Source organism: Stigmatopora argus, chromosome 18 (assembly GCF_051989625.1).
Source record: "Stigmatopora argus isolate UIUO_Sarg chromosome 18, RoL_Sarg_1.0, whole genome shotgun sequence".
Taxonomy (NCBI): Eukaryota; Metazoa; Chordata; class Actinopteri; order Syngnathiformes; family Syngnathidae; genus Stigmatopora; species Stigmatopora argus.
In genome coordinates, this window is record NC_135404.1 from 3486618 (window position 1) to 3514007 (window position 27390).

Sequence of the window (27390 nt, forward strand, 5' to 3'; positions counted from 1 at the left end):
ATATATTACACTCCTCCCCCTTTAACTATGAAGTTCCTATTTAGACTTAGCACTCAACTCCAACAATTATCTTTGCCTCATTAACTTTTTATAATTTTACTTCTCAACTTGTAACTAAATTATTACTGCTAACACAACCATTAGACTCAATATTCCAGTCTTTGACATTTCAATCTCAGGAACTCTTTTCACATTTTTGTATGAACAGGAACTCTTTTATTTTAGGAACGACGTTCCTCACAACTGACCGATCACAAATTCAGTCGCTTCGGAGGTGCTCTATCTCTCACTGGGTATCTGCGCCCACACACCTCTGGGGAACTGACTGCTCGGTTGTCAGGTGTAACTGTCTTGTCACAGGCCACTGAGCCTGGCGAAGATGTTACACGTGTCTCTTCAGGTGAGTACGGGCTACCACCTACTGCTCCAGGTGTGCCTTTCCCCCCCACATCTGCGTGAACCACCACAGGGTACTTGTTTGTGATGTCCAGCTGCTCATCCGGAAGCTCCAATGTCTCTGGTCTGGACGATTGGTTGTACAGCAGATGATCAATGTGGATCGAGCGTCGGCTCACACCATTCCACACCAGGTAGGTGACTGGTCCGAGTCTCTTTTCCACTGTTCCTTTTGTCCACCTCTCCTTCCCTCCACGGAAATTCCGGATCAGAACTGAGTCACCCTCAGACAGATGTCTCAGCTTGGAGGTGGTTCTATCATGATAGTGTTTCTGCTTCTCTTGTTTTGCTTCCACCACTCGAGCGAGATCTGGTTTCAGTAAGCTGAACCTGGTCCTGATTTTACGTTTTAAAAACAGTTCCGCTGGTGCACATCCTGTAACAGTGTGCGGTGTACTCCTGTATGCTATCAGGAAGTTAGCTAGCCTGTGCTGCATAGTTATTGTGACCTTTTGTTTCTTCTCCTCGAGTACTTGTTTCAGCAGTGATGCTTTCACTGTCTGAACTGCTCGCTCTGCCGCTCCATTGGAAGCGGGATGGTAAGCTGGTACCAAAGTTTGTTTTATTCCGTTGCTCAGCAGGAATGTCTTGTACTCCTGCGAAGTGAATTGAGGTCCGTTGTCAGAAACAATCTCCTCAGGAAGCCCGTAGGAAGAAAAAATGTTCCGCAACACCTCAATCATTTTGGCTGCTGTGGTTGTTGCCATGGCGATGACCTCCAGCCATTTTGAATGACTGTCCACTAGTACTAAAAAGTGGTGTTGGTCTTTCTCTGCAAAGTCAATATGTATTCTCTGCCAAACTCTAGTCGGCCATTTCCAGACGTGTAGAGGTGCGGTTGCAGGTAGTTTCCTCACACTCTGACAGGCGTCACATTGTTGTACTGTATGTTCTATGTCACTGTCCAACTGCGGCCACCACAAATAGCTCCTGGCCAAGGCCTTCATCCTGCACCCTCCCGGGTGTCCTAGGTGAAGATCATGCAGTAGTCGCTCTCGGTGTGCTGGTGGAATGATAACTCGAATTCCCCACAATATGCAGCCTTGTTCCACCGACAGTTCATTTTTCCTGAAAAAGTATGGTTTCAGTCTCTCGTCCTTGTTTTGACTTGGCCATCCAGACCGAGTCAGCTCCAGTACTTTGCATAGGACTGGGTCCTTGAGAGTGCTCTGTGCAATCTCTGTAGCTTGCACGGGAAGCTCATCTACTACTGAGAAATAGAAGATGCTGTTTTCCTCCGCGGTGTTATCCTTCCCCTTCCCGGGCAGTCTAGATAACGCATGTGCGTTGGCATTTTCTGCTGACGTTCTGTACTCTATACTGTAGTCACTTCCTCCGTCTTCATCTTCCTCTCCAAAGTCGTTGTCTTGGTCATCACTACCAAAGTCATCTGCTGAATCATTTTTGGTTTTGGGGAGTTTTTCCTCGGAGTCCTCACTTTCATCCTGTGAATCCTTGGAGCGCTTGTGCTTTTGCTCACGGGGTACTGCACACACTTTCTTGGGCTTTGAGTCACCATACTCCTCATCTGCATCGTTACCGCCCCTTGCTGGTACAACTGAGAAGATGCGTGCCCAGTCCAGTTTGAAGTCCCTGAGCCAGTTACGGCCAAGTAGCGCTGGTCTGTCACCTTTTACGATCACTAATGGTAGCTCCCCACTCTGGGTCCCATATTTTACCTTGGCCGTCACTTGTCCCATCAAAGGAATGTTCTCTCCGGAAAAAGTTGACAGCTGCACTTTACTTACTTCCAAAGGCAGATGAGAGAGATGCTTCTTATACACAATTTCTGAAACCAGTGTTACAGCTGCTCCTGTGTCCAGTTGCATCTCGAGAGGAGTTCCTTCTAATATGACCTGTACTGTCATTTCCTTCCTCCAATTCCCGACAGCATTTGTGGGATACACGGCATTCAAGCGATATGACTCCCACAGTTCATCATCCGCATTTCCTGTTGTCTCATTTTTATTTCCTTTTACATACTGCGTGTGTCCTTGCCAATTTTTAGTTTTACACATCCTTGCTATGTGTCCTACTTTTGAACACTTGTAACATGTCTCTCCTTTATACCTGCATTCATGAGCGGCGTGGTTGCTTAGTCCACATCTGTAACAGGGTTGGTGATTTTCTCTTCTCTGTGGTCTGAATTTTCCACTTGTGGTTTTACTTTTCCAATCGCTGGTGGCTGGTTGGTATTTCCATGCACTTTTGCTTGTCTTTTCCTGGTCAATCTTATTTAATGTGGCAGGTTCTTCCATTTTGCTAGCGAACTCCAACGTACTCTTTGATGCCATCTCCATGGACAACGACAGTTCACATGTTTTTTTAAATGTTAGATCTTGCTCCGTGAGTAATCTTCTCTGAATAGCTTCCACTCTCAATCCACAAACAAATCTGTCTCTCATTGCTTCATCCAACTGGAGACCAAATTCGCAGTGGCTGGATAGCTGCTTCAACGCCACGATATAATCCGACACAGACTCGTTCTCTCTCTGATTCCTCTTTTGAAACTTGAATCGCTCCGCGATCACCAGCGGTTTCGGGTTGTAATGAGATGCTAATCTTCCACTTAGCACCTCATATGAGAGGCTACTAGGCTTCTCTGGTATGCAAAGGTGTTTTAACAATCCGTAAGCCTCTGCACCAATTATAGACAGGAACACGTTGGTTTTTTTACCTTCCTCCACTTCGTTGATGATCATCCATTGCTCAAAACGTTCCAAGTAAGATTCAAAATCTTCTTTAACTGCCTCGTATTCGCCGAGATTTCCCAGGAATCTGGCCATGATGCAGCGCCGCCGTTAGCTTAGCACTCGTGCTAATGCTAGTCTGCAAAGTCACGTTACCTCCTTGTAACGCCTTAATCTCTTCGTCCGAAATTTTTTTAATCCCTACCGCATGGAAAGGGATCCCATCCTCGTCGCCACTGTAATAACTTTGCAGGTTATATAACTGTTAATATATCCATAACAGTAATAGACGGCGGAGCCCAGGGTAAAACACGTGTAGCTCTTTATTGCCACTCTCCAACTCCCACACACACAAACCGGACACACAACACTACTACTTCCGGGTTACGCTGTGCTACCCCACGGCTCCAGGGGCGTGGTTAAACACTCTTCCATAACCCGAGGCAACTATCATTATCAATATATTACAGGAAGCTTATTGCATTCACCTTAAAAATTAAAAAAAAAAGCCCTGGCCGTTTTTCAAATTAATTTATTTTTGGAGTTATTGAATTAAATATTTTTTAATCCTCTGTTTTACAAATTAATAAATTTTCTGGGGTTGTTTTTTGAATATTTTTCTTCCTCGTTTTTCAAATTAATTTATTTTTGGTGTTGTTTTTTGAATTAATTCTTTTTCAAAATTCTGTTTTTCAAATTCATTAATTTTCTGGGGTTGTTTTTGAATTAATTATTTTTCAAAATTCTCTTTTTCAAATTAATTAATTTTCCGGGGTTGTTTTATGAATTCATTTTTTTCTTCCTCGTTTTTTAAAAAAATTTTTTGGGGGGAATTAATTTTATATTTCTTCCTCGTTTTTCAAATTAATTAATTTTTGGCGTTGTTTTTTTTGAATTAATAATTTTTCTAAATTCCATTTTTCAAATTAATTAATTTTTGGGTTTGTGTTTTGAATTTTTTTTTCTCTTCGTTTTTCAAATTAATTAATTTTTGGGTTTGTTTTTTGAATTAATTATTTTCCTCAGCCCACCTGTCTAGGGAAAAAAAATTCCAAAAACAACCCGAGGAAAGAAAAAAAAAGAAAAACGAGGAAGAAAAAAAATTAAAAAAAACAACCCCAGAAAATTTATTAATTTGAAAAACGGGGGTTTAAAAAAAAATTAATTGAAAAAACAACCCCAAAAATAAATTAATTTGAAAAACGACCAGAGCTTTTTTTATTTTTTTATTTTTAAGGTGAATGCAATAAGCTTCCGTTCAAGAGGAATGTCTTATTTTCAACTTTTAATTGTAGATGGGCGGGTATGATTCGTCTAGTTTGTGTGATTTCCGCGCACTTGACTTCCCCAAACAGTTCGAACGTGGATTTATCTGGAGAGCAAGCTTGTTCCTTACTGGAATCACGTGACTACATTTTACCAGCCAATTGTATTCGCAACTCTTTCATCCACTTTTATCTGTCAGAGTGGAAGAGTTTGCATACAAAGAAGTAGGAACAGCTGTTCCCAAAGCCTGAATGCGAGCCGAGAAACATCTGCAGTGAGTCAGAAGATGAGCGCCGTTACTTCGCTGATCCTCCGCGAAGCATCTCAGGAATGAAGCGAAGCTCTCACAGGACATGATGCAACCCACGCAGACTTTAAAACGAGCAGGGACATTTCATTTTGATTGGAAATAAGTAGAAAAGAAAGCCTACAAGTTTAAGATCCGCTGAGGAATTACACTCTTTTCCACTGATGGCTTTACCTCCATCTCCTACATCTTCTCTGAAAAGACGCCTAATGAGGCTGGCAAAGAAGTCCAGCAATGGTTCTAGGTAGGTATATTAACTTATTCTCATGTTTCATGATAAATGCAGCAGCCTGGGCAAAACACAAACTCAAAGATGAACTGAATAATATCGATGGTCATACATCACAGTAGTGCCACCTAGTTTTTGTACATCTGCCTCACAGTTCTTATGTCATCTCATTTTCTGAACCGCTTTACCCTCACTGGGGTCGCGGGGGGTGCTGGAGCCTATCCCAGCTGACTACGGGCCAGATGTGGGAATCACCCTGAATTGGTGGTCAGCCAATCGCAGGGCACAAGGAGACAAACAACCATTCACACTCACACTCATACCTGGGGGCAATTTAGAGTGTCCAATCAGCCTACTATGCATGTTTTTGGAATGTGGGAGGAAACCGGAGTACCCAGAGAAAACCCATGCAGGCCCGGGGAAAACATGCAAACTCCACACAGAAAGATCCGAACTTGGATTTTAACCCAGGTCCCCCCACTGTGAGGCTGACGCGCTAACCACTCAGCCGCCTTCACAGTTCTAAGGAGTCCAAATCCCCCATCTGCCTTTTTGTTGAATGTAAATGTTCTTTTACTCCTGGATTGTTTTATTTATTTAGTTTTCAACGAAACATTCCCATTGGAGGAGGATCATTGGGAGTAATTTAAATGTACGTATTGTTATATTATCTCAGCTCATTTTCTGAACCGTTTTACCCTCACTAGAGGTCGTAGGGTGGGGTGGAGGGTTGATGGCGCTCATCCCAGCTTTGGCTATAATCTTACATTTTTACATATATGTGTTCATTAATATGTATTATCTCTCTTCTCATTTTCTGAACAGCTTTATCCTCACTAGGGCCGCGTGGGGGGGTGCTGGAGCCTATCCCAGCTGACTTTGGGCCAGAGGCGAGGGAAACCCTGAATTGTTGGTCAGCCAATCGCAGGGCACAAGGAGACAAACAACCATTCACACTCTCACTCATACGTAGGGACAATTTAGAGTGTTCAATCAGCCTACCATAAATGTCTTTGGAATGTGGGAGGAGACCGGAGTACCTGGAGAAAACCCACGTATGCCCGAGAGGGAACATGCAAACTCCACACAGGTGGACCGACCTGGATTTGAACCCAGGACCCCAGAACTGCGAGACCGACGTGCTAACCACTCATTATCATTATTATTTCATCTTAATTTTGATTGAATGATGATTTAATTTCGTGGTTGGTGGTGTTAAGGTGTCAGCACTGCCAAACCCCATTCACCCCATTCTAGGAGTTTTATGTTTTCATCAGCAGTGAATGCGATTCGCACAAATTCGATATAAAATGTAAAAAAAAATAAAAATAACGGGCAATTTGAATCAAACTATTATCATGCTTGAATTATTCACAATGCACTCGTGTTGCTGAATTCAGCTGGTTTTCAGTGCAGCTAAATCAAATGCGTAAGTAAGATGGCGGATGGTGGGCATTTCGAGGCATTTAAATTGGAAATTTGGCACGAAATGGTTGCTTCAAAAAAAAATTCGGTGCCAGTTTTTGGGGATTTACGGAGTTTAGGGAGGTTGGTAGAAGTCCCGGAGTTTGCGTTGCTTGTCCGGGGTAAACTCTCAAAATTCCAGAGTAGTTGGCAGCCCTGCCTTTTTCTTAAGTGTACCTTGCGACTAGCTGGTGACCAATCCAGGGCTAGGACAAACATTAGAAAATGGATGTTTAGACACCACAGAAAACCGTTGGGATCTTTTGCCCACGCAACGTTGATCTTTGAACAACAAGGGAGAAGACATCAAAGCAAACAACATAACGTCTTTATTAATTTCAACCTTAAAGCACGTGCAGGTCTGGAAAATAAACAACATAACTGAACAAACATATCTTTATTTAAGTATTTATTGCAGGCTCATACATATATATGATATATATACACATATACATATATATATATATATATATATATATATATATATATATATATATATATATGACGTCTATAGTCATCAATATATTGCAATAAATACTTATATAAAAATCAACTTTAGAGTGTTAATTATAATTGCATAATTAAATTAACAGATTTAAGTTTTATAAAGGGCGGCCCGGTGCCGCGAGTGGTTAACGGGTCGGCCTCACAGCTCTGGGTTACTGGGGTCAAATCCAGGTCACGTCCACCTATGTGGAGTTTGCATGTTCTCCCCGGGCCTGCGTGTGTTTTCTCTGGATGGTAGGCTGCATGGTAGGCTGATTGGACACTATAAAAGCGCGTCGGCCTCACAGCTCCGGGGTCCCAGGTTCAGATACAGGTCACGTCCACTTGTGTGGAGTTTGCATGTTCTCCCCGGCCTGCATGGGTTTCCTAAGGGTACTCCGGTTTCCTCCCACATTCCAAAAACATGCATAGTAGGCTGATTGGACACTCTAAATTGCCCGTATGTATGACTGAGCGTTAATGGTTGTCCGTCTCCTTGTGCTCTGCGATTGGCTGGCCACCAATTCAGGGTGTCCCCTGCCTCTGGCCCGGAGTCAGCTGGGATAGGCTCCAGCACCCCCCGCGACCCTAATGAGGATAAAGCTAGTGCAGGTCTCAAGTTGATTTGATATACAGTCAATTCTCATTACTATGCCACCCGTCGGGACCGAGCAAACGTGGTATAGTACCGAGAGTGGCATAGTAACGAGGGGTTTTAAAAACTGTTTTATTGGGGAAAAAAAACGCTTGATTTTCTCATGTTATCCATCAGCCCAAAGCTCTCAAAAATTGTCGGCTAGCGTATCTTTTTTTGGCGGATCTTGAGCATCTCATTGTCTAACTCATCCCACGCTTGCATCACAGCGGGTTTCCCGCTTCTCTGCTGCATGAACGTCCGGATGGTGCTGCATGCGTGCTGGGTTTCCTCGAACGGAACGATTTCGTCCCCGACAATTAGTACCTCGTTGTCTTCGTTTTCCACCGGCTCCTCGCGGCACAGCCTCTGCTTTGCAATCTCCTCCAGCTTAAAAGACCCACCAGTCGCGAGGCCCTCGTCAGCTTCGAGAAAGTCAGATAGCCTGATCGCCTCGTTCTCGTGCATCTTTTCCTTGGCAGGCAGAGCTTCCCAGATCTTGAGTAGCTCAGCATCCTCCGGCTCAGTCTGGATCTCTTCTTCAACGTACTTGGCCTTCGCAAAACAGTTCCTGATCGCCTCGATTGCATCCTTCTTGCTGAGTATGCCCTTCACGGTGGTTCTCTTAACTTCGACGTCCAATTTCTTGCTTATCTCCCTGGCTAACTTGGACTGATTTGACTCCTTCGCAGCATCGATTACCCCCTTCTTCTCCTGCAGTGTAAAGTCGGTCCTCTTGCGTTTCTGAGCTGATGTTGTGGGCTAAATATGAAAAATAAATGAATCATAAAATACAACACACACAAAATAGTGGCATAGTTGCGAGATTAGGGGTGGCATAATACATTTATTTTGTATTGAATTTTGTCGGGACCGAGCAAATGTGGCATAATAACGAGATTGGCATAGCAACGAGGTGGCATAGTAAAGAGATTTAACCAGTGGTGGACCATCAGGGCCTGCAAGGCCTTCTCTGCTGGCCTAAAAAAATATCTGAATCACAGACTGATGTTAATTATGTTTTGTCCATGAATACTTATTAAATTATTCCAAATTGTATGTCAGCTTCCTTTCATTGCTTTTCCCCTGGTTGCGCTGCTTCGAGATTTGTGTTTTCATATTTCGGGATTTAACCAATCACTTTTCAGCCATTATTTGTTGCCAGGGTCAGAAATCTACATGGAGGCCTTCACAATCAGTTCTGCAGGCCCTGCAGCATAAAATAAGCGTCGATAAAACTGACTTTAACCAATCAGATTTCGAGTTGGCGACACCAAGGCCTTCTCCCAGGCGTAGGGATATGTCATCGCTTTCACAAACTATGATTGGCTAGTGATAGAGTGGACTAGCCAGAGCTACCAAACTATCTAGCGAGCTGCACAAACAAATTAATAGTTGTGTTGATTTAATAGCGGTTTTGTCAACCCGCAATGGCTGAAGGAGGAGAAGAAATTGATTTGTTTGCAGATTTACTGTCAAAGGCATTTTCAAGACGGACTTTTCAAGAAAAGCTGGACATCATTAAGAAAGGTCGGACAACATTCCTAAATAATATTTCAATTGTATGAGGTTATTATTGATGCTTTTTTATGTGTCACAGCTGTAGCTGCAGTAAAGGTTTTATAGCCATAAAATAGTTTTTGAGGGTTGGATTGATTCAGACATAGCACTGAAGGCGTCAGTTTGAAATTCACGGTCCGTCACTGGATTTAACTATATAGTCTTATATTTATGGTATATGTGATGAATTCTTTTTAAAAACAGAAGACATGAAATACAGTAATACAATGCTCACATTGCACAGAAGTTGTAACTCCTCAAGTGTAAAAATGTTGAGTGTCAATACAAAAAGAGACAAGGATAAAGTGTATCTTCCTGACTATAGGAGGCTCTTGAACAAAAAAATGAAATTCAACTTTTTCACAATTATCTGTTAACATTCTACAAGGCTCACAAAAATATTGACCCTTTTTATTTCATTCAAAAATTCCAAACAAACCTCAAGTTATATTAAGAAAATGTGAACGATTATTTAGCCTATTGACATGGTGATAAAGGCCATTGATTTTTGTAATTCGAATTAGGATAAACTGCAGTCAATTCTAAATCAATTTTATTCATTTACATTCATGCGGTAGCAAGTGGTTAGCATGTGGCTTCACAGCTCTCGAGTCCAGGGTTCAAATCCAAGTCAGTTCACCTGAGTTGAGTTTGCATCTTCTCCCTGGGCCTGTGTGTTTTTTCTCGGGGTATACTTCGTTTTTCTGCTGTATGGGATTTTGTGAGTTCCGCTGCCTCTTCGTTCGGTGTGCACCTTCCCCATTGTGTTGTTACAGTGGTACCTCGAGATACGAGCTTAATGCGTTCCGGGACTGAGCTCGTATGTCGATTTTCTCGTAACTCAAACGAACGTTTCCCATAGAAATGAACTAAAAACAAATTAATTCATTCCAACCCTCTGAAAAAACACCCAAAACAGGATATTGGATTGGAAAAACATTTTTATTTGTTCTAATTTGCCAACTATTAACAAAGTAACAAATAACTAGTGGTTTAATACTCCTAAAATGTCTTTAATATTATTAAAATTAGACGGATTTCGTGGAAGGGAGAGAGATGGGACATAGAGAGAGGGGGAAAGGGGGGGACTTTTTGCACGGCAACGCGCTCGTAACATAACATAAACAAATTTAAATGAACTTGGATTACGATGCAGACACTCAAAAATAAGTTTAATCTAACCTTACACTAAACTTAATTCTAATTTAGTTTTAGATTTTTATACCTTTCTTTCTCTTGGCTCTATTTGCCGCGCCTCCACCCTGACTTTCAGATGCAACCTATCGAGGGTTGTTTACTTTTGTATTCCCTTCAAAATCTTCCCAAAATGATGCACACAAATGTCCTCACAATAGGATAACGCACGACCACCAACGAGAAGTAGTATATACGCCATTCGCACTGACTAACGGGAAAGGAAAAAAAAACACTGAAAAAAATGCAACGCTCCGCCCAGTGCTCGTAGAGACATCACACGAGGGAGCTGCGGGGAGAGAGACAGTTCCCATGATGTTCTTATGAGCAGCCTCTCGCGTCCGCTGTCTGCTCGTATATCAAAATTTTTCTCGTATCTCAAGATAAATATTTGCTCAACATTTTTACTCGTATCTCAAATTGCTCGTATGTCGGGGCAGTCTTATGTCGAGGTACCACTGTATTTTGGTAACTTTAGTCCCAGCTTTTTGTACAACTCTTTTTCATTAAAATCCTGAGTTGTGCTCTAGCACCTTCATGGCCTTTTTTCCTGCTTCTCGCATCATGGGTTCTGTCCTCGCTGCACACTCGAGGCAGTCATGAAAATGTGAATGCTTCAATGTTTCTTCATTTTTTTCCAAGATGGCGCCGTTCACGCGGGAGCCAGTGGAAGTAGCTCTGTACACTCTTATGTTTTTCGTGATTTACAGCCCTTCTATCTTTTTTAAATTACATTTTAATATTTCTTAATACATTCCTTTTGACTTTACTTTGTACTTTATACTTTTTACTTTAATGTTTTTACAACTTTCCTTGTTCTGTTAGCCTGGCTTCTTTCGGCTACTTCTCTTTTGGAACCATTCAGCCATGCCTATGCTGTCACACACATGGGACTAGCTGTTACACACATGGGACTAGCTGTTACAATATGCAGCGGAAGGAGCAACACCTCGGTGCCGCCGGGGATTCGGAGCTGGACAAAAGTGCCGGGAGAAGAGGCAACGCTTCTGACCAACCATTCCATCGTGGGATAAGATGGAAGAGCTGTCGGCGCTTACCAGCAACGGAGTCAAGGTGCCCTACTCTGCTACTGTTGTCTTCAGCTCCAGACTACTGAGGAACTGTGCGGATAAGCTTGGAAGAGTGACTCTGCATATTCTCTACCTCGGTCCCAGTCTGCAGAAGTTCCCCATCTTGTGGAAGACTTCCTGTGTGTGGTTCCAGTTTTCGTTTCTATTTTCCAGTTTCCATTTACTTTGATTTGTTTTGTATTTTTTGCTTTTGCTTTGTTGTTGTGCAGCCTTTGCGACTGTATTGTCTAACTTATAACTATGCCTTTTCTTGCTACTGTCACAATGAAATTTCCCAAATACGGGATGAATAAAGTTATCCAATCCAATCCAATTTGTATTTTTGCAAGTGAGAAATCTTAGATCAAAACAATGTGGTATTGGAGCAGGGAACCATTGCAGTAAGAAGCTTACAGGCTTGCCCACTGGTGCAAAAAAACTTCATTATTTCATTCAGCTACCCGTACAACTGAGAGGAATGGTGAAGGAAAGTGGGGCTTATATTGTATGTATGATCTTAACTAAAGCAGAAAACTAACATTTATTTATAGATAGCATTAGCTACGTATAATTTTGTATTCATATTGATATCTTGCTTATAGTACTATGTTGCTTTATTTTAACTGCAAGAAAAATCTTTTTCACTCTCAATGTCACAGTCTTCTCTCGAGCATCCTGGTTGTTTCCTCAATGGGATTTATTGTCTCAGGTAGTTTCATCTCTTTCTGTTTTCCAGGTCAAGTACGTCTTCTGGCAGTTCATCCATTGGAAGGTCAGCCGAGGCCGTGGCTTTCAGACAGCCTTCCAAGAGCCGCATCCGTCACCACACCAACCGCCTCTCAGGAGTCTTCCTTCGTGGCGCCGCCTCTGGCTCGCTCCCTGTGGCCATGTCCACCCAAATGGGGAAAGGAAGTGGTACGTCAGCTCATGAAATTCTTTTATTTTCTTCCAGCGTTAATGTCCAGGTTTTTTGTGGGGTGGTTGCATATGTGCAAGTGCATCAGTTAACAAAGTGTTTATTTAGAGATATTTCAAAGCAGGCAGGACTTTGGACCAGTGGTTAGCACATCTGCTACTTAAATCTCATTTTGGCACTTGCTGTGTGGAGTTTTCTTATTCTTCCTCTTTCTTTTTGTGTTTTCTGTACTTTGGCTTCTTCCTAGAATCACCAAAACGTGCGTTACATTGATTGAAGACTAGAAATTGATATTTCAAAACAGAATTCATCCATTTGTTTGCCCATTTGGCGTCATTAGTCATGGGACATATTTAACCTCTTGGGGTGGACTTTAACAATGCCGTCTTAAGAAGCTTTGCAAAGTTGAAAAACACATCCAGTCATCAGACCTTCTCTTCCAGGGATTAGTAAATACAAATTTGTAACAGACAACTGAACAAACAGGAAGGCATGATATTTGGTCACAGTTTGAAAGGATATAATGTTGGATCACAGTCAATGTAAGGTCAAAGCTGTTACACTTTGATCATTTATCTCATGTGAATTCAACATGTATTGCAGTGACACCTTGCCATTATGGAAACTATGACCAACACGCATGAAAGGGACTTTATTTATTTTATTTTGGCACATTCTAAGATATTGTTAAATTTTGCGGATTTTGAATGCAGGGAAGCAGGCCAAGACGGGGAGTGACGGTGCACTAATAAAACTTTAATGCTTTCAGAAAATTCTGAAAAATAACAAAGACTCCAATGAACAAAATAAAACCTGAAGGGCAAGATGCAGGGAAACTGGTGGAATAATGATTAATACCATTTAATCATTATTAGTAATATTTAATTAAACAGGAAGACATCGTAGACATAAACTGATTACAACTTGCAAGGAGAAATCACTCATAACGCGGTTTCGTTCAAAAGTATATCTGACGTGCGGCATACTCTTCTCTCTATTTAGTCGCGACATACTGAAAACATTTAATGTAATCTGATTCAAAACAATTGCATAAGCTAACTGAATAACACCCTTAAGGTAAAAAAACAACTGCTCATATTAGATCGAAACCAAAACACCTGCGTAAGAATTTGCAGTATAAGCATAATAATTTCTTTATAAGGTAAACTGCCGGCATCCCAGTCAAAGCAATTTATGAGTCCTTCGTAGATCAGCATCCTTGGCCTGGAACAAGGGGTTTGTTGCCGTCAATAGTCCTGAAAACAATTAACTGGCCTCGAAAGCAGCTGTGGGGGAAAGTGTCCTCTTGTTTGGTCCAACATAAAGCATAAATTAATTTATAGCTTTATTACCTATTATAAATGCTTACAAAACATATAGAAACATCCCAGAATAAACCCAACAGAAACGAACAGCACAGACAATCAGAAACATTTTTAACATAAACATATTTATTTTGGTGTGGAAAATTAACTTTCCCAACACTTATTACTCTACTGTGCATGTGGATCTCGAGTAAAAATGTGGCTCGTAACTAAAGGGCCTCCAGGTTAAATTCCCTTAAATGAAGGTGGAGGGGCTGCCTGGAGGGGGACTCTGAACAGGCAGCCTACATCCCTACAAAGCACTATAGCCACTGGGAAAAAAAAACCACAGCATCTGTGTGTCACTAACTTGAGTGTGTTTGCTATTATCCCTTCAATGACGGGTTAAAAAATCTAAGGCCAATACATCATCCACACGTAAGGGCCAGGTGGTATGCATAAAAATCTATCAAATAAAGAACTGCAATAAAAGAGAACAACGAAATGCATTGCACCGATGTCCGTTCCCTTATTATAAAGAGAGCCCATTAAACACACTAAGAATGTGTGTCTATTTTGTTTTCTTTTTGTTCTGTTCTTGATTAACAGTGGATGTCGTTGACGCTGAAGGTGTGGATGACCCATTTGAGCTATCAAATCAGTTAAGTGCTCCTGGAATCTTAAAGATCTTTGGAAGTGAAATCTGCAAAGGAGCTCATTATAAGAGTGTCCTGGCAACGACACATTCTAGTGCAAAGGAGCTGGTCAAAGAAGCCCTAGAAAGGTGAGAGGTATGCTATCGTTGTGTATTTGTACGTGTATGTTGGTTCACATATGTGTTTCTGTGATTGTTTGGCCATACTTCCTGTTTTTTTGTACAGACAATTTGTTTATAAAACCAGTCAACCATACACATATGTTTATACTTAATGGACTGTTCAAAAACCAAAGCAGACTAAATGTACTATCAATTGCGTTAAAACTGCAGTGTTGCGCACATGGTGTGTATCCATGCCAAATAGTCAATTTAATAGCTCTGAAAATGTAGCACAAACCACAGTTTGTGTGAAAGACAGCCAGTGTTGGCAGGGAGGTTCCCCAGTGAAAGAAAAAATGTCTATTTGTCTTTACTTGGGTTTCAGCCCCCAAAATGTAACACAATGATTAACAGAAGTGAAAGTCGACATGTAGAGTAACGTTTTCATGTTTGCATGATAAAATACACTGCTAAAATATTGTGGAACCTTAGTATTGTTTCCTAAAACTTGAATTGACTATAGATTGAATTGTAATAGGTTCTGAATTGACCAACTGGGATTCGTCTATCTTAAGGTGCCATTACACTCTCAGCTGAAGGTAGACAGACTAGCTATAGGAAGTGTTTTCCCAACCTTCAATACATACAGTACTTCTCCTGAATTGTCGAACAGTCCTTCAAGCAGTACTGTATTTACTCGCATATAAGACAATTTTGTCGGACAAAAAAATTATGACTGAATCGAGGGTAAGGCTTATATGTGCACAAAAACACGACTTGCAAAAAAAAATGCAACCGCCGTGACACGATGATGTCAGGAAAAACATGGCGCCCAAGCGTGCACCGTGACGTCACGATGCAAGCGAATGCCGATACGGTCATTTATTTCAAAATAGAGAAAAGATAAACAGATAAAACGCTAAACAAAATGTATTTTGACGTCTATGAATGAAATTCATGAAGAAAACGTATCTTGCATAAAACGCAAAACATTCACGTCACTGCTCGCTCGGGCCACGGCCATCTTAGTGAGGTCGGGGCACTCGGACGTTTCGTCGAAAGACGTTTGATCCCTGGACGTTTGGTCCCCGGACGTTTGGTCGACCGGACGTTTGGTAGAACGGACGGGGCGTCGACCGGACGTTTGGTAGAACGGACGGGGCGTCGACCGGACGTTTGGTAGAACGGACGGGGCGTCGACCGGACGTTTGGTAGAACGGACTCTCTCTCTCTCTCATGATTATAATTTTGAGAGCAAGAGATTACCTGGTTGCTCACTTTCAACAGTAAACTCTCTGTCTGTCTCTCTCATAATTTGACAGCAAGCGAACCCGACAACCAAACGTCCGGTCGACGGCCCGTCCGTTCTACCAAACGTCCGGTCGACCAAACGTCTGGGGACCAAACGTCTTTCGACCAAACGTCCGGTCACGGAGGTCGGGGTGCAGCCATCTTGGCGAGGTCGGGCACGGCCATCTTAGGGAAGTCGGGACGCAGCCATCTTAGTGAGGTCGGGGGCGCAGCCATGTTAGTGAGGTCGGGGCGCTGCCGTCTACATTTTTTTCGCCAGACGCAAGTAGCCTTGATTTTGAAATAAAACAAAATTCCACCTTGATTTTTTTTCATTTTATTTCTTGTTCGAAAGTGACAACTATTGGAGTAATATGAACCGTCGAAAGAATTGAAATATTTTGAGATTTGAAGCAATATGGCTGTCACAACAACTTAAGCTTCTGGTAAGAAAATTGTAATTTCTGTAATTTAGAAAGCATCAGGTTCTCATCAAGATAGACTTATTTCTTTTTTCAAATTGAAGAATTTGATATTTTGCATTTACAAAGACAGGCATATTAACTTCCTTATTATATTGACCCTAATAATGTGCTTTTGATTCATACAGTATCTCAGATATATCATTTTGATGATTTTTCTTAAGATTTTCCCTTCAAAGTAACACATTTGTACTCCCTATTAAAACCATGAATATGGAGGTGAAAATTGGGAATCAGGGGGGCGGCTTATATGCGAGAAATTGTAAAATTCAAACATTTCAAGGCAACTTTCAGGGTGCGGCTTATACTCACAGGCGGCTTATATGCGAGTAAATACGGTAGTTAGCATGTTTGATTACAAAGATAACAATGTTAGTTTGAGTCTAGACATAAAACGCGGGATGCGAAGATTACAACAAAATCTCACCATCCACAAATCTGGTGATATGTTAATTACACTATAACGTGTTCATTCATTAATTTTCTGTACCGCTTATCTAGGTATAAAACTTAACAATATTAAATTTTACTACCAGGATATTCATTTTTTTTAATCTAAAAAAAATCTGTGATAAAAATGTAAGTTTACTGAAGCAATGTGATGTTTTTTACATTAATTTTTAACAGTAAAATTCCAGCAACCAGACTTGCCAGTATTTTACTGTAAATGTAACATGTTCTTTGTGTGTCTGACATCTTTGCATTCTTTTTTTTCCTTTATGGTGCCAATTATTTCATTCAGGTATGGCCTCAAAAAAGAAGAGGCGTGTTTCTATGTTCTTTGTGACACAATTGGTTCTATTGGCAAGGGTCAGTGGAAAACCGAAGGGTTCAGAGTTGTGGCCGACAATGAGAAGCCACTCCTCTTGCAGTCACTTTGGAAACCAAGGGAGGGCCTTGCGAGACGCTTTGAAATTCAGAGGCGGAGCCTGGTGGAAGAGCAGACATCCAAAGATAAGGACACTGTCACTGCTGGTAGGGTGCCCAATGTTATTTCCCGCTGTATGCCAGCTTCAGAGCCTGGGCTTTTCAGTTAAGCATTGTCGCCCCGAAAACATTTTTAAGTTCTTACCAAGAATTATCCTGTTTTTCCAAAGACCCAATCGCATTCATCGATGTATGCTAGCTTTAATTTAGAGTGGCACATCCCGATTTTTTTCAGAACACACTCATTTCATAATGCTCTACAATAATTCCTCGATTATCTCGGTTAATGTAGACCAGACATGGCCGCGTTAAACGAAACACCGCGAAGTAGGGTCAAACAAATATACATATATATATATATATATATATATATATATATATATATATATATATATATATATATATATATATATATATATATATATATATATATTATTTTTTACTTTAGTGCTGAGTCCCAGTAGCAAGCGGAGGACAGGGGAGTGGCTTTCGCTTGCGAGTTTCAGCGTGGATTTTCACAATTTTATGAACTTACAAAAAAATGAACCGTAGTTTCACGACTACAAGGCGCACCGCATTATAAGGCGCACCCTCAATGAATGACACATTTTGATTTTTTTCCATATATAAAGCACACTAGATTATAAGGTGCCCTGTCTATTTGGGAGAAAATTTAAGACTTTTAAGTGCGCCTTATAGTCGTGAAAATACGGTAATTAACAAAAAAAAATTCTCCCAGAATAAAAACGCTATGTAGTAAAGCTGCGATAGTTGAAGCTGCCATATTCGAGGGATTACTCCAAATGTTTTGCATGGAAACAAGTCATCCACTTACAGAAAGCATGATGCCATACAAAACTACCCCCATCTTTCCATGGATATTATTAGCACCACATCATTTCTACTGGAAACCCTGGCTTTAGTTGACACAGCTGTGGTCACAGAAAAAGAGTGCGTCCTGTTTGGCATTTTGCTTCTACAACTGGCACAACATGTGATAGTCTTCTATCAGTGGGGGTGATCATTTTTCGTTTCCATGAGCTGTGTCTTTGTTTCCAACAACGTCTGTTTCCTTTTTGTGGACTCTCTGGGTTGATTATATAGTACTAACACATATAGGTTCACATACAGTTTCGGACACAGCACTTAACATCAGGAGGAATGCCTTATCACCGCATCACATTAATGCATTAACCCTTAATGTATGTAACATATAGTAGGATATTTTCACAGCCCACGCTCAAGACAATTCCTGTATTTGTTTATCCATCCCCCTAAAAGGTATCAATGCTCAAGCCCGCAAGCTGCAGAAGAGTCGCTCCAGAGTTCATTCCACTCTTATATCGAGATCAAGCAGTCCAAACCATAAACTCTGGAGGAGTAAAAGTGAAATGGACCTTATAGATGCTGATTCAGAGACCAAAGAAACTCAGGATCAATGTTTCTCCATGAATGGGACCTCAGTGGAGAGCCATAAGAACCCACAAGCAAGGGCAGAGCTGGATGACATTGAACTTGCAGTTCCCTCAAAGGGGGATGGTGTCTCTCAGGCTAAAACAGAGACTCTCTGTCCGTCGAGGCCGAGAGGTGAGCAGGAAGGAGAGGAGTTCGAGAGGGAGGAGACGGAAAGTAGTGACGATAACACCACACAGTACTCCATTCACCCACCTCATGACTCTCCATACCTGCTACTACTACACGGCCGCAGCCCTGTACAGGTATCTCATTCACGAACACACATATGCACTCTGCTCTGCTATTTCGTCACATACATATAATGTATAGACCGCTATTCACTGTTTTTTTTAATTGAACCTATACCAGTGGGGAAGTTTCCCAATCTTGTATAGCTCGTGCATGATAAATTTGGCAGGTTTTGTATGAAGTATCACAATTTACTTACCCCACACAGCTAAGGCTACACAGTTAACAGACAGCGATGGAAGCACAAACTATTTATTGTGATCAGATTTACAATTGACAAGCCAAATTGGCCTCGCCGAAATTAACTTTGTTGACTTTAACAAGTTTTAATTTAATTTGGAATACATTGGTGTTTTGAGTAGTTTAATTTATTCTATGTACAGTGGTACCTCGAGATACGAGCTTAATTCGTTCCGGGACTCCGGTTTACTCGTAACTCAAATAAACGTTTCCCATAGAAATGAACTAAAAACAACTTAATTCGTTCCAACCTTGGAAAAAAACACCAAAAACAGGATATTTGATTGGAAATACATTTTTATTTGTTCTAATTTGCCATCTATTAACAAAGTATCAAATAATTAGTGGTTTAATAGTACTCAAATGTGTTTAATAGTACTAAAATTAGACGGATTTCGTGGAGGGGAAGGAGAGAGGGAGTGAGAGAGGGGGAGACTTTTTTGCACGGCAACGCGCGCGTAACATAACATAAACAAATTTAAATGAACTTGGATTACGATGCAGACACACTCAAAAATTAATTTAATCTAACCTTACACTAAATTTAATTCTAATTTTGTTTTAAATTTTGATACCTTTTCTTCTCCCGGGTTGGCTCTATTTGCCCCACCCCCACCCTGACTCTCAGATGCTACCTATGGGTTGTTAGCTTTTGTCTTCCCTTCAAAATATTCCCAAAATGATGCACACAAAAGTCCTCACAATAGGATAACGCACGACCGCTTGCCAATGAGAAGTAGCATTTACTCCTCTCGTATTAGCGATGGCTCCGCCATTCGCACTGACTAACGGGGGAAAAAACACTGAAAAAATCCAACGCTCCGCCCAGTGCTCGTAGAAACATTACACGAGGGAGTTGCGACTAGAAAGACAGTGCCCATGATATTCTTATGAGCAGCCTCTCGCGTCCGCCGTATGCTCGTATATCAAAATTTGTCTCGTATCTCAAATTGCTCGTATGTCGGGGCACTCGTATGTCGAGGTACCACTGTATCTTGTACACTTGTACTCCAAACATCTTCCCCTACTGAAATGAACAGAAATACAAGTAATTTAGTACAGGCAACTCCCACCCCAAACAAAACACTGACAATAAGTAAATAAAAAATTGTTTATAGTACAGCAACTGCTCTCCACATAACCTCCAAACCTGCTAAACATATGTGCAAGTGCGACATGGATGTACCAATTGAATTTAGTTTTTTGGAGATAGTTTATCAATGACAGATATATGCAACACATCTCATTTTTTTCAGATGTGAAAAAAAGAGATTTTCGTACCAAATGTTGATTTACTGATTCAAACTTTACCCTGAGCCACCTGATGTTTTATTGCTTCTGCCTGAATTCTTAATTGGGCATTTTGGGGTCGAATTCCATTCAGTGGCGGTGCGGATGTGAATGTGAATGGTTGTCTCTCTCTGGGTGCCCTACAATTGACTGGCGACCAGTCTAGGGTGGAGTCCGCCGCTTGCCTGAAGTCATTACTGCTGAATTTTAAGAATATAACAAATCCTAAGATTGCGCTACCAAATGGGGATCTGACTTTCTTTTCTGTTGGTGATATCTAATTTCTAATATAGACAAATAAACATTTGCGTGTGCGGTCGTTTGGTCGCCCGGACTCAAACAACGGGCGACCAAAAGACCGGCGACAAAACAAGGTGAAACAACACGGTCTACGCATCAATAAAAGCCAACAATGGCCCTGAGCAGTTTCACTGAGCGGACGTGTGAGTGTATAAGAGTTTGTATGTACATGCGTTGTCCCTTTAAGAAGCTACGCCAGTCAGGGTCTTAACAAGTTCTCCAACAAAACACAATAAAAGTACGGGAAATTTGGAGCTTTTCTTTAGCGTAATAATTAATATGGCATTAAGTATGACTAAATAATAATTCGCAGTTTGTATTTAGGGAATTTGAGTAACGATTTAAATGGTAATTATCAATAACCTTCCGGGTGAACAAAAGACCGGCGACCAAACGACCGAGTACCAACATTTGCATTGGACAACACTTGTTTTTAAAATATGGGAGGAAGCTGGAGTACCTGGATAGAACCCACACAAGCACTTGGAGAACATGCAAACAAGTAACATGAGTACGTACACAATTTTCATGAGTTAACCAAAGTTGAAACTTAAATCTTTAAATTGTTAAATGTGCTAACCATGGTTCTGCCTACAATAAAACCAATCATGCGAAGTTTACCACAGTTATTTCATAAATTGTTCCCATTCTTGTCTTCTTCCTAGCTGATTCTACCGTGCTTTGCATAACCATACCAGCAATATAAGGTTGAATAATAGTTACAAAAGATTCAAATAGGTTATTAAATCAACATTTTAGTACATAAAAAACAGTCATGCAATATTCATTGTATCATGTTGGAGTTATTTTGGGTACTATTAATTGGTGAACCTATCATATCATATATACGACTTACTTTTTGGTAAACAAAACCTTTGATATTAGGATAAACTTGTCACTTCATTGTATTTGATATATGGTGTTGGTTATTATTTTATTTTAAATAAGCTACTTTGATTAAAAACTAAATAAGCTATGATTCATTCATTTTCCATACCGCTTATCCTCACAAGGGTAGCGGGGGGTGCTGGAGTCTATCCCAGCCATGTTCAGGCCTATCGCAGGGCACAAGGAGATGGACTGCCAATCGCGTCACACTCATACCGAGGGGCAATTCAGAGTGATGTGCTATTATATTATACTATTGTTTTTTTGTCTTGTACTTATCTCCTTAGGACTTGGTCCTCTACCAACTTATGAGCTCAAGCATTGTATTCGGGCGACAAAATGACGGCGGAGATGTATCACAAGCAGACATTGTCCTCCATGCTGAAGATATTCTTCCAAAACATTGCATTTTTCATCGTATTAGCACTCGCGGATCAACCATGCTGTCCCCTTTTCCGGGTGCAGTACTCACAAGGAATGGCAAAGTGTTAAAAAAGAAAGTAGAACTTCACCCTGGTGATGTCATCGGGCTTGGACAAAGCTACCTGTTTCTATTTAAAGATCCCTTGATGCACAAGGTAATAACTATTAAACAAAAAGTCACAAATTCACTCATTACGATGTTGTTGTTTCTTTCTGTAAAAAGGAGGTGAACAGTATTGCTCCAAGCTTGTCTACTCCCCCCTGGTTGTTTGGGTACACTACACCTGCTCTGACGGCAAGCCAGACAGGAGATGTGATAGACTCCAACATCTTTGGTGACTTTACAACCAGCAAAGAGTGCCTCAAGAGAAAACCTCAATTTTTCAAAACCCCTGAGGGTCACTGCCTGAATTTGAACTATCGGATTGATGATGAACATTCCATCATCAAACAAATAGTTGCAAATGGAAGCAGTGTTGTCAAAGATGGACCATCACTAAGCATCGCGTTCCTGATGTGCTTATGCATTCAGTATTCGGCCTCATATCTTAGTACCTCGGACCTGAGAAGGCTTCTGCTGTTTATTGCAAGTGAAATTCAGAGTGCTGTTTGGGTGAGTGTTCATAGATTGATGCGTCATATTTTTCAACGTCATGAAAACTGTGTTAAGTGCTGCCATAAAAAGGCATAAGTAGAGTTTATATTTAAATTCCCTAAGACTTGTGCGATATTCTGACATTTAACAATATGCATGATAAGGTTTAGCTTTCAAGACTGGACTGTAGTTAGGAGCAATGTTCCCTCTAAGCTGCGCGCCGGCGCAATTGCGCACTACTCTTGTCTTCTCTGCGCATAGCAAATCATATGGAGCGCACAAAATAAAATTCCATTTTTTTATTTTTTTATTTTATTTTTTATTTTTATTTTTTTAGCTGTGAGGCCGACGCGCGAACCACTCATCCGCCGGGCCGCCCATTCACAGATATTAATCATTACATTTTATTATTACTAAATCATTAATGTGTAGTAGACATGCACCTGCTTATGGCAGGTGTGATACTGGTGTGTGCCCATAGCGAGCAATGAATGTTGCTCACACCGGTACTCAGTGTGCTCAGGGAGGTTGTCTTTCTGCCCAGACAAACAAAAAATTAGAGGGAACATTGGTTAGGAGATGTCCCGGTGCTGATTTTTCTTGACTTTAGATTAGATTTTTTCAAGATATGATTAGCCGATACCGACTTAATGCCTGTGCAATACCAATATGAATGAATGGATAAAGTGAGCCCTGTTGGTAGCACCTCAGGAAATGCTCTCTATAAATATTACACGATCCTCTGTTACTATGATTAGTTTCTAAAAAGAAGTAGTCCCACTGAGCTGACATGTTTGCCTAGTGGTTTGGTTTTAAGCAGCCAAAAAGCTCCATGGTTGTGAAAACTCTTGACTTCTAGATAAAATAGCTGTACCGGATGCCGATGGGGAGACAGTATCGGTCTGGAACATCACTACTTGAGATACGACTAGAATAAAAAAGGAGAAACAAACAATAAAAAAATAAAATAAAATACATCACTCAAGGAGAAAATGTCAAACTAAAACCGACTCCTACTCAGCAGGACAAATGATATGAACAAAAGTCAAAGCAGTAAAAAAACTTATCTTATGGCGTACAGTGGCTTTCGTTGTCATGTTGGCATCAGTTGGATGAAGACCCTCTGGCACAAGACAAGAGTCACAACATTTACACTCAGGATAATGGGAAACAATATTGGATTGAGGATGACATGGAGAAGAGCAAGTGCTCTGAAATGAGAATTGTAATAATTTCAAAATAAAACAGCAAATGAAGCCACAACAACCTCAGCACGGTGACATTAACCTCCAAGACATGTACAGCAAGTTACCGTATTTTCTCGCATATAAGCCGCACCCTTAAAATTGCCTTAAAATCGTTGAATTTTACAATTTCTCGCGTCTAGGCCACCCCCTTATTCACAATTTTCACCTCCATATTAATGGTTTTTATAGGGAGTACAAATGGGTTACTTTGAAAGGAAAATCTTAAGAAAAATCATCGCACATGGTATTTCTGAGATACTGTATGAATCAAAAGCACATTATTAGGATCAATATCATAAAAAGTAATTCATCCGGTAATGGTTGTTTTCTTACTGCAAAACAGAAAATAACCACAAATAGTAAATGTTAATTTTCCGACATCTATTGGTGAAAAAGAGTATAGCAACGCTGTAAGACTTGTGCGCATATAAGCCGTACCCTTGATTCAATCATCATTTTTGGAGTTACAAATGTGGCTTATATGCGAGAAAATACCATAGATAAGTATTTGAATGCCCTACTATATTGCAGATTCTCCCACTTAGAAATCATGGAGGGGTCTGAAATTTTCTTATCCTTTTTATTTTTGTGGAGGGAAAATTGAAGACATTTTATACAATAGAAATACTCAAAAAGTTGCTCCTTTGTTTCTAAAAATCACTTTAGCTTGCTTGCTAATTGGCTAATTGGTTCCCGTCACATTTCTTGACTCAGTTGTGGCATTGTGACCTTGTGGCATTATAACTACCGAACCTGTTTGACATTTACGATGGGTGGCCTGATTATTTTCCAAACATTTCAATATAATCTTACAAGCATATCCCAGAATCGGGCCTCTACTGACTGTGAATCAGAGGGACGGAAACATGTCAAATTCGATCAAGTTCTAATGTGTGTCCCAAAATACCCAAGAAGTAATCATTCACTCGTTCTTTCATTATCCAGCTTATCGTGACTAAGTTTGCAGGGTACTAGTTGCCATCCAATCAGAGGGCACAAAACAGACAAACAACTTCACAGAGACCTTCTTATCTCCTGAAAGTTTAGAGCGTGGATGTAATCATTCTTATTGCAAATTTGAAGTTTTAAAAATAATGTTTCCATACAGGAGCAAACCAAGGAACTATCTGCTTTTCCAAAAGAAGTGTAAGCCCTTCTTTCTGACTCTGACATTATTCATGTAGTCATTCAGATCCTTCTGATGAAAGCTTATACCTGGATGTCCTACAACCTTTCAGCAACAAGGACATCATCACAGGACTGTTACCCCTAGTGGCATGGTTGTCAAACAGCCTGGAGTTGCTCCAGTTCATCAAGAATCAGCTGCCGCTCCTCTTGGAGTGGAGAACTCAAGAGGAGAATGAAGATGAAAGAGAAGAAAGAGAGGATTGGACAAATTTGGGTCAGTCACATTTTGATATTATTCCACAAATCATCATTTTTACCAATGCTAAAAGTGCTGCACATTAGATATTCGTATTATGGCACTAAATGTATGTATATGACTATAGTGATGCTTACATGTACAGACGCTCCCCTACTTACGAACAACGGTACATACGAACATGTCTGCAAATTGCGTTTAAGTCGAAAAATGTTCGTAAGTCCAATTTTGTATTTTTTTCCGAGTAGTGCTTCTTTCCGCCGCTAATACCGACGCCTGGCGCTGTGAGGGCTCAGCTCACCCAGCATCTACCTTCTTCGTTGCAATGCGGAAGTGCGTGAACGTATCTCCAGTGGGCAAAGAACCTTTTTCATTTGTATCATTAAATATCTCGTGCATCCATTATTGAATATGGTAGGTAAAAAGCGAAATGCTTCTATTGAGGGAGTTGCAAGGAAGAGGCAAGCCATTTCATTTGAAACGAGTGGCAATAATAACAAAGCTTGATGCGTGTGAGAGTGGTGATTGTTTCACGGGCATACAACTTCAATCGTTCGACCGTCAGTACCATTTATAAACAGAAAGATCGAGCAGCAGGACCCAAATATTGAACGTTGCACAAAGTTTGCAAATCAATTGAATGATGCCATACAGTGCTACCGCATCATTTATGATGAAAAAAAAGAAGAAAACTGTGCAATCGTCGTTAGATCGCTTCTTTCGGCCAGTTTCTAATACATAAATCTCTCTCTCTATACAGTACTGTACATATTCTCTCCATTTTATTAAAAAAAATTTCAGTACAAACCAATGCGTGTTACTTATACAAGCCTTAAACATACAAATGCACTTATATAAACCTTCAATATACTTATATAGGCCTTAAACATAAATTATAATACAAAATATAGCACTGAATCAACTTACAAACAAATTCAACTTATGAACAATCGCTCGGAACCTAACTCGTTCGTAAGTAGGGGAGCGTCTGTATTCTCATCTCATTTTCTGAACCGCTTTATCCTCATTAGGTGGGGGGTGGGGGGTGCTGGAGCCTTTCTCAGCTGACTCCGGGCCAGAGGCGGGGGACACCCTGAATCGGTGGCTAGCCGATCTCGGGGCACAAGGAGATGGACAAGCATGCACATGAGTGGTTAGCGCGTCAGCCTCACAGTTACTATATTTTTGTGCATGCTTGTCCATCTCTTTGTCCATCACCCATCCCTAGGGGCAATTTAGAATGTTCAACCAGCCTACTATACTTGTTTTTGGACTGTGGGAGGAAACCGGAGTACCCGGAGGAAACCCACGCAGGCCCGGGGAGAACATGCAAACTCCACACAGGTGGACCGACCTGGATTTGAACCCAGGTCCATCACTGGGGTCGCCGGGCCGTCCACAAAACTGTCAAATTTACTATATTTTTGTTCAGTGGTGTTGTTTATTTTCCAGACCTGCTGGAGCTGCAGTTGTCCTGTGTCCGCTCAGCCAGTGAAGAAACAATAGAAGCCCTGGAGGAGGTCATCATGCTTACTTTTCAACAATCTGTGTACCACATTACCAAGGTACAAGGATATGTACCTGATGCCTGATGCCTCTGAATGCTCAGATTTTTCTTTACCAGAAATGCTTTCAAAGTATTAAAATGAGTATAGCTTTTTTGAAATGTTATGAAAGGATTAGTCAATGGTTTTGTTTTAAAGCTTTTAAAGATATGTCAAATATAAAATATAAAACCTCAGCCTGGTCACTTCTTAGTTTCTGGTCAGTGTGCTGCTGGTGATCTGAAATGTATTTTTATTTGCTTTTTGTGTCTGGACGAAAGAAGAGTAGAATATCAAAGGGTTTTGGTAGACCCAGTTGCCAGTTACACACACATTACACTGGTTGTGCCATCGGTCATGTCATCCATCATGCTTGTCATCTCACCGCAGGAACCTCCTCTTTCCCTGAATGAAAGAGCAGAATTAGCGAGGAATGCTATGAGGTCTCAAATGTCAAGCACGCTAAAGCTACTCAATTCAACCCTAGTGATTAAGTTTCATGTCAAAACTTCCCTCTTGGTTGTTTAGCCAATCCGACCCATTTTCAACGACGACGCGGCCATTCCAAAGAAAATAGGGAACATTCTGTGTCCATATTTAATTTAGTTGCATTTTTTCAATAACTAACTAAACACAGTGTTTATACGTACAGTATACACATGTTTCATAAGTACTGAGTTAATTGTGGTGAAAATTGCTGCAGTGTGGAAAACAAGAGGCGCCATTAATGACAAACTATTTCA

At 40.8% G+C, this 27390-nt stretch overlaps 1 protein-coding gene across 2 annotated transcripts in view; it reads left to right on the forward strand.

Moving 5' to 3' along the window:
• The first annotated feature begins 4464 nt into the window (after positions 1-4464).
• radil2b (Ras association and DIL domains 2b) overlaps positions 4465-27390 on the forward strand; it is a 34285-nt gene continuing 11359 nt past the window's right edge. For both annotated transcript variants that reach the window (XM_077626633.1, XM_077626634.1), the window contains exons 1-10: positions 4465-4963; positions 12093-12271; positions 14186-14360; positions 16848-17080; positions 18314-18750; positions 21742-22032; positions 22101-22490; positions 24828-24865; positions 24958-25121; positions 26556-26668. In XM_077626633.1, the coding sequence (XP_077482759.1) occupies positions 4884-4963; positions 12093-12271; positions 14186-14360; positions 16848-17080; positions 18314-18750; positions 21742-22032; positions 22101-22490; positions 24828-24865; positions 24958-25121; positions 26556-26668 (2100 nt within the window). In that variant the 5' untranslated portion in view covers positions 4465-4883. The remainder of the gene's footprint in view (positions 4964-12092; positions 12272-14185; positions 14361-16847; positions 17081-18313; positions 18751-21741; positions 22033-22100; positions 22491-24827; positions 24866-24957; positions 25122-26555; positions 26669-27390) is intronic.